Source organism: Anser brachyrhynchus, assembly GCF_964034855.1.
Source record: "Anser brachyrhynchus genome assembly, chromosome: 20".
NCBI classification, from domain to species: domain Eukaryota; kingdom Metazoa; phylum Chordata; class Aves; order Anseriformes; family Anatidae; genus Anser; species Anser brachyrhynchus.
In genome coordinates, this window is record NC_137713.1 from 7,155,779 (window position 1) to 7,169,684 (window position 13,906).

The following is a 13,906-nucleotide window of genomic DNA, read 5'->3' on the forward strand; positions in this document are numbered from 1 at the left end:
TTCTCTCTGGCTTGGGCAGTATTCGTCTTATTTTAAGCAGTTTGTGCAATAAAACACTGTCTCTTCAGCTACAAAATAGTGCAGTAGTGTCTTTCAGCAGAGACTTCATGATCACCTAAAAAGTAATGTGGGACATCTGCAGGTCTCTCTGGCAATTTCTGCTGTCAGTTAGAAGATAGATTGCGTGTTTATGACAGGGATACCCACGCACGGGGATCGGGGAGGCTAAATAACTAGTGTGGGGTATTGTCTGTTTTACAGCAAAGCCTTTGGGGAAGTGTAATATCCAATTTTAGAGTTGAAGTCTGAAGATGCTAGTGAGGCTGCAGGGTCGGGCACAGATTCATGGTTTGACCTATTTGGATAAAACAACCCTTTAGCAAAAATGAAAGGGAGGCAGTTTTGTCTTGAATTCCACATCTGGGTGGTCTTGCTGATTACAGAAACTGTGAAGCTCTTGAGGACCCTGTGAGATCTTAACACTCAGCCTGGGGAAAGAAAAAGCCTAGGAATATTGTCAGTTGAGTGAAAGTGCTGTTTATTTCATGTTGCATAGGAATACTAGACATTGTAATTCAGTGCAGGATTCTCTGCGGAATAATGTGGGCAGAGATGGAGTAACGCAAGTTGAATTCACCCTAGTAACCCACCTGTATTCTGATAAATTAGGTACGAAAGCATCATTGCCACCCTGTGTGAGAACCTGGATTCCCTGGATGAGCCAGATGCCAGAGCTGCCATGATCTGGATAGTGGGTGAATACGCAGAAAGGATTGACAATGCAGATGAGCTGTTGGAGAGTTTTCTGGAGGGCTTTCATGATGAAAGTACTCAGGTAAAAATTGTTATACATCTTGCCTGTAGTGTTTCATGCAGTGTGTCTGTGGGACGAACTGTAAATATTACTGTAGTAGTCAGAAATACCTCCCAATGAAAACTTCAATATTTAGCTAAAATAAAAGTCTTGGGACTCTGCAGATTTGTTTTGTCTTATCTCCCAAACTTTTTTTTTTTTTTGGTGGATGAATAAGACAGAACAGTAAGGCTTTCTGCATGTTGGATACTTCTTGAGGAATAGCCCTACTAGGGACGAGAATGTACAGAAGAATGGTGATGAAATGCATCAAAATATTACATAAATCTCAGTGTACTGATCAGGGACTTGTTTGCAAAAGTATTTTACAATGGGCAAGAGTCTGATTTTTCGTTATACTGGGTTTCCCTGGCAAAGAATAGTGTAATGCTGTTAGAAACTATGGGATGTGAATTTTATACTACTAAAGGATGTTGAGACCCAGGACACATTGCTAAAGCAAGGCTGACTCTAATCTCTCTCCTGTGTACCTTTCTCTTAGGTGCAGCTCACCCTGCTGACTGCTATAGTGAAGCTGTTCTTAAAAAAGCCTTCTGAGACCCAGGAGCTGGTTCAGCAGGTCCTCAGCCTGGCCACGCAGGTAAGCCAAGATGCACAGTGAACTAGAGTCCTCCCGACCCTGTGCTGGCAGGCAGTGTGCTGTGTCCCATCTGCTGGACTGATCAGCCTTGCTGGTAGATAGGGTTCAGGCATGTTTTCCTCTCTCCCAAAGAGAAGGGGGTTGACTCCATTAAGAGCTGCTCTGTGCCTGTTACCATGCCATCTGGTGTCTGCTCTCTACTTCTTAGCTCTTGCTTCATCCTAAATCCTTCCACATTCCCCCACCAAATTAAATGTTAGGCGCAGGGTGGGGTTTTGAAGAAACCAAAATGCCTTCTTCTTGAAAGGTGGCTTGCAATTAAAACATCTGCTGCTCTGACAGAGGGATAGGGCCAAGCAAAGACTTTGTTCTGTGAACAGCAAAGCTTAAACGGTGCTATAAAAACAAAAGAAATAAGGTTTAGTTTTTTCCTTTGTACTTGGATGCTGTCAACCAATGTGGCAGCTTTGTTGGAGGCTGTAACAGTGGGTTAAGATTCCAGATTCGTTATGCATGAGGAGCTGAGTTGTGAGCTCAGATCACTGCAGGTAGGGCTGGGCTTGAGCTGAAAGAAAGGAGCGCTGTAGTTCTGGAGGACGGAAGCAGAGATGTGGTGGTGGTAGGAGTGAGACTCAGCTGAACCTACTGCACTCCCTGCGCCGTGATGTAGCCCAGAAAGAGCATTTCCTCTGCAGACCTACCGTACCAACTGAGGAAAATACACCTGACTGCACTGAATGGGCAGCGATTGACTCCAGGTTTTCTGCTCAGAAGCAGTCATCAGCTAGCCTTTTTGGCCCTCTTTGCTGGAAGAAGTCATGCCTATGGACTTCTTGGTACTTCTATTCATCCAGCTGGAGGTGGTGCATTGGGCAGGCACAAGAAACCTAGCCTGCTCTTCTTGCTTCTGAGTGTTCAAAATCTGCTATTAGGCAGGCTCTTGGCTCTTTTTTAGAGAGGGTTGGGCCAGTGGCTGGGTATATCATTTGTCTAAGCCAACAGAGGAAAGGTACTAAGTGTTAAAACCCACTCTGCTGAGTCATAAAACACTTAATGGCACCCTAGGAATATAATAGGCGTCTGTTTTTTCTCTGTTTGTCACAAATGTTGATTCAGTCTGGCTTTTTGTATTTTATATGAATAATAAGTCAATGTAGGATAACTGGATGAAAAACACTAAAAAGCCTTATGCTTCAAGGTCTGATTTCTAGGTAGAGATACCGTTTTTCACTTGAGTGGGGGAGTAATTACATGTGTGTTTCTTTCCCCAGCTTAGGTATTGTTGCACTTTGAGTGCCTCTTAGGGTATGTCTGCGCAGCAAACTGCAGGTGTGATTGTAGCAGGAGCCAGTGTAATCCAGCCAACACTGGTAAAAATAGCACTGAAGCAGCTGGGGATGGGAGGGACACAGATGTGGAGTAGTGATCAAGGTCCCTAGCAAGCCTATAACCTAACGGATGGCACAGAGCCTCTACATCTTCATTGCTGTTGTCTGTCTGGCATGGGTGGGTAACTGAGCTAGCATGGGTTCATTGGTATGCTCTGCAGGTGTGCATGCAGGCCCTGGAGACTGGAGAATTAGGAGAAATGTGGAAAGGAAAGATCTGAGCCTCTTTTTCCAGTAAATTTACTAAAGTTTCAAGTCTGTTTATTTGGCTGTAGGAAGAAACAGTCAGTCCTGAATCTGGATGTCCCTGAAAGTAGGTAGGAGCGCGTGGTCTTTCATGTCTGCCCTTGCAAAGGCCCTGTCTGATCTTGAACTGCCTGCTGAAGGCAGGATGAGGACATCCTGGTAGGAATTGCTAAGGGCAACGGGTGTAAAGAGTTCACAACTCCGCCATCAAACTGAAAAACAGCACTGCAGAGAAATCTGTCAGTTGACCCAGACAATGTATCTAGGTCCTTGTGAGCAAAACGAGTTTAGCGTGCCCAGCCTCATTACAAGTAAAGGTTTTGCTGTGTGCCTGAGAATGTCTTGAGACAGAGGGCAGAGAGGCAGGTTACAGCAGGTCAGCAGCAATGTGAATGAGATCACAGAAGAGCAGAAGAAATGCCAAGGAGGAAGTCTAATGAGGTGTAGGATATATTGCCAGAATTTTTCAGGAAAAAAACCTCAGTAGCATCTACCCTATTGTTCTCCTGACATGGGGATTAAAAATCCCAGCTCTTTCTTCAATGAACAGTTCGAACATGTTACACTACAGCATAAAACCCCAGCACCTCTCTATCCCTAGAACACTAGCTGCAAGCTATCACCACTTACTTTGTTGTCCTGGGCAGAGCTGTTTGAAAAGGAGAGAAATTAATTCATGCTGCGGCAGGACTGTCTGCAGTAAAACAAGGATATTATTGACAGCTGGAGAACTGATGAGGTGTCTTTACCATGTACCATTAGTATCTCCCCATACTTCATTAGATAACTAAGATGCAGGGTAAATAAGGCCTCTTTTGTTGTGAAGAATACTGCTTATTAAGATCTATCCTGTAGCTCTGCAGGGTCTCTTTGTCCAGTGAATGCCCTTGCGTAAGGCGTATATTTCTAGGAATTCTGAATCTTTCTGTTGCAATACAGAATATAACATGTTTATTCTTAGTGTGCGATGGTCATTTTGACTCACCCTCTTTTCTCCTGTCCACAACCCCTTGGAGTTCTCCTGATTTCTTTTAAGTGTCAGGAAAGCAGATGATATTCTGTGGGACGGGGCAGCTGGGGGATGTGTAAATCCAGGGACTTTTTGCTCCCTGACCAGATGGGTCAACTCTTTGGTTAGGAAGCCAGGCATTAATGCTTTGGGATTTGTTTTTAATTTTGCGATGTACATCACAACAGTTTATAACTTCATTCTGAAATTGATGATTGTCACTACTGGATGGTTGTTTCGTGTTTTGTTTTTTTAATCCACCAGAACCACTGCTAGAAAAATTAAGTGATCAGAGGAGTTAGTCCCCTTTAGAACCGTGACTGATGCATTGTTCTGTCGTAGGACTCTGACAACCCAGACCTGCGGGACCGTGGCTACATCTACTGGCGCCTTCTTTCCACGGACCCGGTGACTGCCAAAGAAGTGGTCCTGTCAGAAAAGCCCCTGATTTCTGAAGAGACCGATCTGATTGAACCAACTCTGCTGGACGAGCTGATCTGCCATATTGGATCTCTGGCTTCGGTGTACCACAAGCCACCCAACGCTTTTGTGGAGGGGAGCCACGGTATCCACCGCAAGCACTTGCCAATTCACCACGGGAGGTAAGCTGAGGCAACGCTGGTGATAATGAGCAGGTTTGGTTGTTTCTTGCTAGTAAACAGTCCTAAAGACACATGGGTCTTCTGAAATACTCCTTGCTTTTTTACTGATTGTGTAGAGGCTTGTGGATCATTCAAGGAGCCGTTTCATTGTAGGATTTAATTCTGGGTGTGTAGCTTCTGAGTTCCTGGGTCAAAAGACAGGAGAAGTATCATATAACTTCTCCTCACACAAGAACTTTAATGTTTTTGGGGAAGACTCTGGCTATAAGGTCTCTGACTTGAGAGCTGGGCTAACAAAGCAGAAGGTGGATAGGTGGTGAAAGGGCATATTTCAGGAGGAGGAGCAGTGAAAGCAAGTATCTTACAGAAGGGTACTCTTTGGTTGTGTAAGAGTTTTTGCTTCAGTGATGGGACAGCTTTACAAGCCTCAGTTGCGTAGAATAATACCAGGTTCCTGGAACTGGCAAGAACAGGGATCTTCTGTGGTTAAATGTGAAATGGGGAAGGATGAACAAGGCTACCTCTCTTACTCGGTGCCTGTAAAGCAAGGGGAGCGTAAAAGCCGTCTAGGCCCTGTCACTGAAAACTGTTCAGGCTTAAAACAAAATGGCTAGACTGATGTTGTTCTGTCTAACCTTTGGGGAAAAAATGCTTCAGCTTATTATCTGGAGCTTTAATGTTTCCCCATAATCACAGTCCTGAAAGTGGGTTAGGTCTGCAAGAGCAGGCATTGCAGCAGTCCCAGGCTGTGGTGGTGCTGCTGTTGAGCCTGTTCCCATGGTTCCTCATTCAGGTAAGCAGTGCTATTTGCTAATGGTATTAATTACAAATATAAGTCTGCTTTACAGCAGGAGGCAAAGTATCCAGGCTTACCTTTTAATAATATTCCCAAAGTGACATTTGGAGTGCTATTTTTTGCCGTTGCACTGATAAATCAGTGTGCGATGCTGCTTCTTTTCTATTTTCTGATACCACTTCTCTGCTATTCTTAGCAACTAAAGCTATTTCTGTCATATGACTAGTTTTGAGAAGCTGAGTTGTTTTCTCCCTGCCTATGAGATCAAGTCTGGCTGCACTGACCCAGGACCAGCAAGCACAACTCTACCAGTCAGGCAAGAAAAGCAGTGGATGCTTCGCTCAGCTTCAAGATTTGCCTCAATAGCAAAATAAGCTGGGTTGGGGGTAGCTTTGGCCTCCCATGTTAGCACCCTTCCCATGCACTTGTTTCAGTACAGAAATGAACAGAGGGGTTTAATTAACTCAAGGAATTCAGCTACTGCAAGGAGTAATCTTTTTACTGGCTTCTGTGTATACAACACACTCGAAGCTAGTGCCCAGACAGTCAGCTTTCCCCGTTTTTTTTCTCATTATAGCAGTGTTGTACATTGCCCTTGTGCTGCTTACTACTGAATTACCCATTACTTCAAGAGAAAGCCTTCAGGGCTTAATCACCAGTGGTAAGGTGAGGAAGCCAGAGCAGCGGGAAAGTGTAAAGGGCTGAATGCTGATGCAGTGCTTTAGCCTGCTTGGTAAATTAAAAAAAAAAAAAAAAAAAAGTGTTGTTAGTGACACGCCAAGCTTCTCCGAAGTGAGGTCACTCGTAAAGAGGCCCCGTTATTGTGACTTTCTGCTTTCCTGTCAGTAAAAGGACAGATTGATCAGGCTGATGCCAAGGCCTACTTGCACCATGTTCCAGCGTACTGGGTGGCCACGTGCAGCCCTGGAAGTACAGAGAGCAGCACCGCGGGTGCAGGCTGTGGCAAGCCTGAATCTGTGCAGCCAGTACATCTTTACTGAATGCTAAGAAACCAGTTTGCCTTTTCCTAGTGCTGAATGTCTGTGAAAAGATGCACAAAGAGGTACGTGAAAATTTGTCCTCTTAAAGAAGTTTAAAGGTGTCCAGTGGCAGATAACATCAGCCAGCTGTTTGGAGTCATCTTTGCTACTTCTGCACTCCGGCGATGACCGTTCTGGTGGCCGACCTGTCCAGTACAGACTGAGGTTTTCCTTCAGATTGTGCAGTGAGATAGAGGTGGGAGTGTGGGGATGTCTGCAATGAATGTGGCTTAAGAGGGTAAAGATAGCTTTTCCTTGAGTAGATGGGCAGAATTAGCTGTTCGGTGCTTTTCTGGGTATAAACGTAGGAGGAGGTGGTTGTGGTTGGCAGAATACACTCCCTTGCAGTGGAAGCAGAGGTGTATTTCCATACAAAGCAATGTAGGACAGGAAACCCAACTGCTTGCCACTGTCCAAGACTTCAAGCAAGAAAACCTTTATCAAGTCTTTTGGCCCTTTATAACCCTCATACTCTTAATTCCTTTCTTTTCTTCCGAAGAAAATACAAAGGTGTATATACAAATCTCCTTAAAAAAGGTCTGTTCTGTACAGCAAATAGAAGGCTTGGTTGTTTTTTGTTGTTTTTTTAATACAAACTGACTTAGCTTCGTCCCTTCCTAATTTTGTGCTGGGCTTTGGGGCAACTGCAGTTAAACAAGACCTTGCAGGGATTGCTTTATCTCCATCAGAAGAAGGATGAGTAAGTGTTGAAGAGGTGTAGTGTTAAAGGGATTATATACTGGGAACGAACCAAGTGTGTGCACTACCAGCTTGTAATGTGCCTCTGCTCATACATGCTGTTCTTTCCTGTTCTCAGGTTGGGGGTGGGAGTGGATCACGGTAACCACTCGCTCTTCAGAAATGTTTTAGCTAGCTGTTCGGCATACTCAGAAGTCTCCCTGCCGAAGGCAGAAGCAGAGAGGACAGCTAATATTAGTGCTATTAGAGGTCTAAAGCTTTTAATGCAAAGAAGTTTTCAATCCTTTCTGTCGCTGCCTGGTAACTAATTCATTCAGCAGCCCTTATGCTGCATCTTTCCCTCTTGGCACCAAGTTGGTAGCAACTTACACTGTGGTGCTAAAGCTTTCCCCTCAGCAGCTGAGTAGGGATAAGGAAGAGGATCGTGGCTACTCAAAACCAGCAGCTGCAATCCTTAGAAAAGAGCCCCAGTGTTAAAACACCTTGTCAGTACACTAATTCCCGTGGCGTTTCTATGCAATTACCTGTTGGCCGCATCCGCAGTAATACGAGCTGGAAATAATTCTGTCAGTTTCTGTTGGCAGCAAGACACAGAATAGATTTGAAGTCATCTAAAATATTCGCGTGTCTGGATTTAAAGAATAAATATGTTGTAATGAGCTCTCCGGGAGCTACAGTGAGTGTTACTGGTGTTTTTTTTTCCCTCGTAAAACTCAGTGGCAAATGGATGTAAAAGATAGCCAGACTGTTTCTGGTGAGAAACTTTTGGAATTTGTTTGAGGCATTTCTAGACTAGTAATTAGTATGTCTGCTAATGCAGAGAAAAGGATGTTATTGGTGGAAGGGAGGTGCCAGTTTTAGATTGAGGTCTTTAATTAGGAAAGTGGTGGACCTTGGTGCAGGTCAGTAGAAGGTGTTAAGTCTGGATCTGAAGGGAGTGGTTGAGTTTGCACCAGTTAGAGTAAGGGCTTAAGGGTTATATCTGTTAGGTCTCTGAGGAAGTTAGGATTTTTTTTCACGTTTATGTGTAGCTCTCCAGGTCCAGTGGTCTAAAAATCACCTCCATAGGCTCTTTCTGAGTTGGAAAGTATTTGTTTTCAGTGCCGTGGTCTATGTAGTACATACGGCTCGTGATTTTAGAGAGGTCTGTGATTCTGTGGGGAGGGGGGAAGGATTTCACACCTGAAAGTTCCCTTTTGTGAGCTGCAAATCGTGCACAATGCATGGCAGGTCCTTGTGCTCAAAGCATTTGTTGAAGGACCACTTGCCAGCACAGAGCACCTCGTACACAGCAATGGTTAGGCCAGCTGCTAGGGTAATCCTTTAGCTGCTTCCTGCTCGTGGGCTACCTCTTGCTGTGTTTCCCCATGCTGGCAACCTGAAGCTGGAGGCTGAAGGTGACCGACTTCTCTCTTCTCTGCCTCTTGTTGCTCCCACCCGCAGCACTGACGCAGGAGATAGCCCCGTGGGCACAACAGCCGCTACGAACCTGGAGCAGCCCCAGGTCATCCCATCGCAGGGCGACCTTCTGGGCGACCTTCTCAACCTGGACCTGGGACCCCCCGTCAACGTTCCCCAAGTGTCCTCCATGCAGATGGGTGCCGTGGACCTCCTGGGAGGAGGGCTGGACAGCCTGGTAAGCAGCGTGCTCTTTACCTTCAGCTGATGTGAAATAATTGGAGCTGTGCTCATCTCTGCAAAGCCTTCACTTGTGCTTGTAATGCTCGGATCCTTAAGCTCCCCAGTGCTGAGACCTCAAACTCCAATAGGATTTAAGCGGTACCAATTTTCAGCAGGTTTTCCTGCTCTAAAATGAATGTTGGTGCATGCAGTAGAATCCCTGCGCTCAGTGGGCATGTTTGTTTTCATGCTTTTTCTGCCTGTAGAAAAAAACTAGCAAGTTGTTTTAAACATGTAAAGTGCGGCACTGTTTTGTAATTAGTTCTGACTCCCATTCAGGAGGGCGTTTGTTCCATCCCATTCCCAACCCTATTGAATTTCAATGCAAAGCTCAGGGCTGCGGGCTGTAGCCCTGGGTCATCCCATTTATATATTCTCCAGAGCGTGTCATGGTTTAGTATCAGTAATGTCTTAATTGCAGTTAGGTCGAGAGGGAAGCTGCTGCGCAGCCCTCCCCTTGCTGCAGCAGACACAGGGGGGCATTCAGGGCCTAAAAGGGTCAGGCCCTGAGTATGAATGATCACATATTGCATCTGCTCTGGGGTGAGAGCTGAGAAGAAGCTGCAGTGAGATGATCTGCTAGTGAGGAGACCGCTGCAGCGGGGAGGAGCTGGGGGCTGTGGCCTTACACTGGTGGCAGCCAGGAAGGGAGAAGCGGTCACCGTCAGCCTGGGATGTGTTCAGCCTCGGGGCTCACCAGTGGGATGAGGAGCAGGCCAGCTGTACTTGCACCATGTAACCCAAATAAGACCACCCCAGAGCACAGCTGCGTGGGTTGCAGACCTGCAGTGGATTTGTTTCGCTTTGGTGTGAGGTTTGGCTTCCAGTGAGCAGGGCCAAGTTGTCTGTGTGCCTGTTTAGGTGTGCTTCGGTTCTGAGAAGCAGGAGCAGCTGTAGGAACCCCACTGCACCGGATTCCTGTTTGCCAAAGACACTTTCTTAAGCTGCCACAGTCTTATTAAAGCAGATGTTAAACACCTCTCCAGCTCTGGTGTTTCATGAGCTAATGAACTGGAAACAGGCTAACCCATAATGGCATCGGTGTTCGTGGAGCTCAGGTGTACTTCAGTCTGTGCTATCTGGGGGGCAGATGGCAGCTGGGGAATCTGCTTTTCTCCCAGGGATAGGGGACGAGGGCAGGTTTTCAGCCCATGTTGCTGGGAATGCACAGCGCAGGGCAGTGACCTTTGCAGCCTTTGCTCTGCATTGCAAGAGCTGTAACTAAGAAACTGCAGAATCCTTAATTGTGCTGAGGCATCGCAGAAGACAGCAGCAATTCGAAATGAGCAGGACTTAAATTTCTCTGTGCTGTCTTCCAGCCTCTTTGTAGCCCTCCTTCCACCTCTTGTAGCCCTCTGTTCCTTGTTAGTATCAGAGGCAAATAAACGGACATGGCAGAAGGACTGAAGCTTGGTTTGGGGAAAATATTTCCCTATCAGTTGGCATTAATGGGCTTAATTCAGTGACCCACTTGGGCAGGAGAGCTGCTAGTTGAGATGATAGTAGGCTTTTACTTCGTATTTTTCTCGAGCCTTAAATAAATGGATGGGCTGTGGGGTGGTAGCTAACGAAGTGACTGTTTCTGGACCGGGGAGAAGTGGTGCCTGGGGCTGTGTGCACCAGCGCTGGCTCAGCTGCATTATTAGGTGGGGAGAGCACTAAACAAAACCCTGAATGATGTTGTTCCTCCAGAATGCTTTCTGCTGGAGTTCTCTTGGATCAAATGTCCCATCTTCTCCTTATCCCTCACACGTACAGGCGAATTTTGTCCTGGTAAAGCTCTGTATTTCTCTGGCTTTTCATTCCCTAATGAGCCTGGTCTGTGTGCAAGTGAGTGAGATCTGCTTTTGTTTATTGCTGTGGACATGTGTTTAAAAAGAACCCAGCTGAGTTACCCTGGGCTGGAATTAACTACATCGCTCGGCAGCATCTCTGCGCTGCTTGGCCGGCCAAGGGGATCGGCACTTGGGTCTTAGGCAGGGTTGTGCAGGGCCAAAAAGAGAGGCTCAGGATGCAGGTATGTGTGTGCCTGACTTATAAGCGTGGTGAGTGGGTGAGAGGTGTCCCCAGGAGCCTCCTGGAGGAAGGGCTGAGCTCCTCGCCCTTCCCCGGGAGCTAGAAATGGCCAGGGATGACGGGCGCTTGCATTGTCAGGCAGGCAGTGGAGCTGGAGCTTGAAATAAGATCTTCTTCCCCTGTCCTTATTGTGTTGCATTCAGGTTCCTGCTGGGGCAGCCCTTCCCTCTCTCTCTTCCAGACGGCTTAGCCGCACACTTTGTGTGTTATATCACTGCCTGACTCCCTCAGCGGTGGAGTCTCCTTCTCTGTTCCTCCTCAAGTTTTTTCAAATGCATTTCATTCCTCTGCCTTGCTGGGAGGATTGAACGCGGCACCCGTTCCCTTGCGTGGAGCGGTGTGAGCAGTCTCTCTCTCTTTGCTCAGACCGGAAAGAGTTTATTTCACTTTAGCTCCTTGTGCTGCAAGAAAGTAAGCCTGTTTGGTGCTGGATGGCGAGGCAGAGTCTTCCTCTGTGTGCACACTGCTCTGGCCTGTCTTTTCCCATCCCTCTTACCACCTTAGGAGGTAAAGAAGGGTACTGGACCATGGGAGGGGGCTGATCTCAGGCAGCCCTGAGTGTTCCCAGCAGGGCTTCGCCTGCAGTCCTTTTCACGACTCCCAGCGATGGAGTTTCTCTCACCCCTGCTGTCGGTCTTGGTTTTCTGCTCATCACAAGCAGATCCCTTCTGGATCTCAGCTGACCAGAGAGGAACACGAGGTATTCAAATGCAGCAGATTTTCTGCATTATGTCTCTGGCACCATCCCTGCATAGCCTGAGTGGGGACGTACCTCAGGTGACCTGTCAGAGCAGAGCAGTCTCAAGCCCTGCTTCCATTTTGCACGCAGCTGCTTGAAAACCAGCGAAGCCTCTCTGCTGCAGAGGAAGAAAATGGTTTGGGATGTGCTGGCGTTGATGTATGAAATCATGGGCTGTTCCTGCCATGGTGAGGTGGTGTCAGTACTGCGAGTGTCGCAAAGGCAGCTGAAGGTCTGGAAGAGGCTGCTGGCAGGCTCTCAGCCAGTGTGTCACATCCCCTCAGTGTCATGGGTTGATCCCTTTGGATGCTCCACCAAATGGTTTGGGTTGGAAGGGACCTCAAAGATCATCTAGTTCCAACCCCCCTGCCGTGAGCAGGGACACCTCCCACTCGATCAGGTTGCTGGTTGCAGGCCTTGTATATTTGGTAATGCCTTCTTTTTGGGGAGAGGGTGTCTGTCTTCAGAAGGACGCTCTTGCAGCCAAAGTCCCGACAGGACTAACTGGGAAGATAACAGAAGCGTTAACTTCCACGGCAGACGTCATTCAGCATTTGTTTCTTAAACCGTAGTGTTGTTTTCTTGCAAGCATTTGAAAGGAGGCAGCATGCTATAAAACTGGATGAACACCAGATTAACATTGTTTGCTTGAATTTTCCTCACTATTGGTAGGTTCTTATTTCTATGGCCAGTGAGACTCCAGCTGCTTGAGAGGTTAATTTCTTTAGGGAATAACCGATACTTTATTTCCATAGCAAGTCCTGTAATTGGTATTAAATGTAACGTGCATATCGTGCGTGCACAGATGCTGAGCATGTGTTAACAAATTAAAAAAAAAAAAGGGGGCTGTTAGTACAAGAACAAGATATGCTTTGCTTTTAACCAGATCAGACTTGCTACACGACTTACGGAGAGCTGTTCTGCAGCGAACAGAGCCAGAACTGAGTATGCTCCACGGTGTGCCCCTCTCAGCCCCGCGCAGCTCTTCTCCTCCTCACTTCTGCTTGCTTTTCTGTAAAATGCTGACCAAGGTCACTGTTACAAAGCTTGAGATCGCCAGCTCTGAAGTGTTACTCAGTGATAGCGGCCACTAACGTGGGAGAAGCAAAATTTGCTCGGACAGCAAGTTGCAGGATGCTGAGAGCTGGCCTTTGATGCTGCGTCCCCTTGCAGCAGGATCCCAGTGGCTACGCTTCGTGCAGGGTACAGGCAGCTCTCCAGCTCCTCGTTTGCTCTTGATGCAGTCCTACAAAGGGCGCTGTAATAAGCTAGGGTCATTTTGTCTTTAAACCTTTTTGTGTGCTCATTTGCACTGAAAATCCCAGGGCACGAGAGCTCTGCTGCATGGCACACCGCGTGGCTCGCCGTGAGCCGAGCGTTTAACGGGAGCTGGGCGCTGTGGCAGGGAGCCAAAGGGGCTGGCTCGAAACTCGGAGGCAGAGCAGTAAATCTGTAGGAATGGACGGGCTTGGATTGTCTGTTATGTAAGGATTTTATTTAATACTCTACCCACTCATCTACAAGAGTATTATTGATTCAAGGCTGGCAGCTCGTGAGATTGATTTATGTCCCAAATTGTAAGGCTGTTGGATAAACACTGGATATCCACGTTCTGTAATATCCACGTGTTCTGCAATACCTGCGCTGCCGTGATCGCTGCGGGCTGTTCTCGGTGGAGCTGCTGCCCTCTGTGTAATCAGGTTGGGTGTTGGAGGTCTGACCCCAACTGTCTCCCCTGCATGATTTAGGGCTGTGTCCCAGCGCTCTGCTTGCCCTGAAGTGTGATCTGGGGCTGGGAGCTGAGCATCACCTCGCCCTCTCTTGCGAGGCATCCCGGGCTCCAGGCTTGGCAGCCTGGGAAGAAATCCCTGCTTCTCCAGTCCCGAGTGCCTGCTGATCCCAGCGGCTGGGGAGCAGAGGCGACTGGTGTGATCCCTCCCAGTCCAACTGCTTTCAAGTGGAGAGGCCAAAGCTTGGCCTCCGTGGACAAGACCTGGCTCGTTCAGGTTGATTAGGGCCTCAGTGGTGTTTTATTCTGAAAACATGCTGCTGAGTTATTTCACTTGCTCAGAGTAGGGAGCCTCACTTGGCTGTGGAAGCCCAACAGCAGCCCCCAGTCTGCCCTGGGTGCCAAATTCTTGTGCTGGCTCTGCAAGTGACTTGCTGTGTATAATCTT

The 13,906-nt window shown here is 47.3% G+C and overlaps 1 protein-coding gene across 5 annotated transcripts in view; it reads left to right on the forward strand.

The window, feature by feature from the left end:
• AP2B1 (adaptor related protein complex 2 subunit beta 1) overlaps positions 1 to 13,906 on the forward strand; it is an 83,453-nt gene that overhangs the window by 40,284 nt on the left and 29,263 nt on the right. For all 5 annotated transcript variants that reach the window (XM_080563477.1, XM_080563478.1, XM_080563476.1 and 2 more), the window contains 4 exons: positions 670 to 835; positions 1,356 to 1,454; positions 4,440 to 4,699; positions 8,678 to 8,870. In XM_080563477.1, the coding sequence (XP_080419603.1) occupies positions 670 to 835; positions 1,356 to 1,454; positions 4,440 to 4,699; positions 8,678 to 8,870 (718 nt within the window). The remainder of the gene's footprint in view (positions 1 to 669; positions 836 to 1,355; positions 1,455 to 4,439; positions 4,700 to 8,677; positions 8,871 to 13,906) is intronic.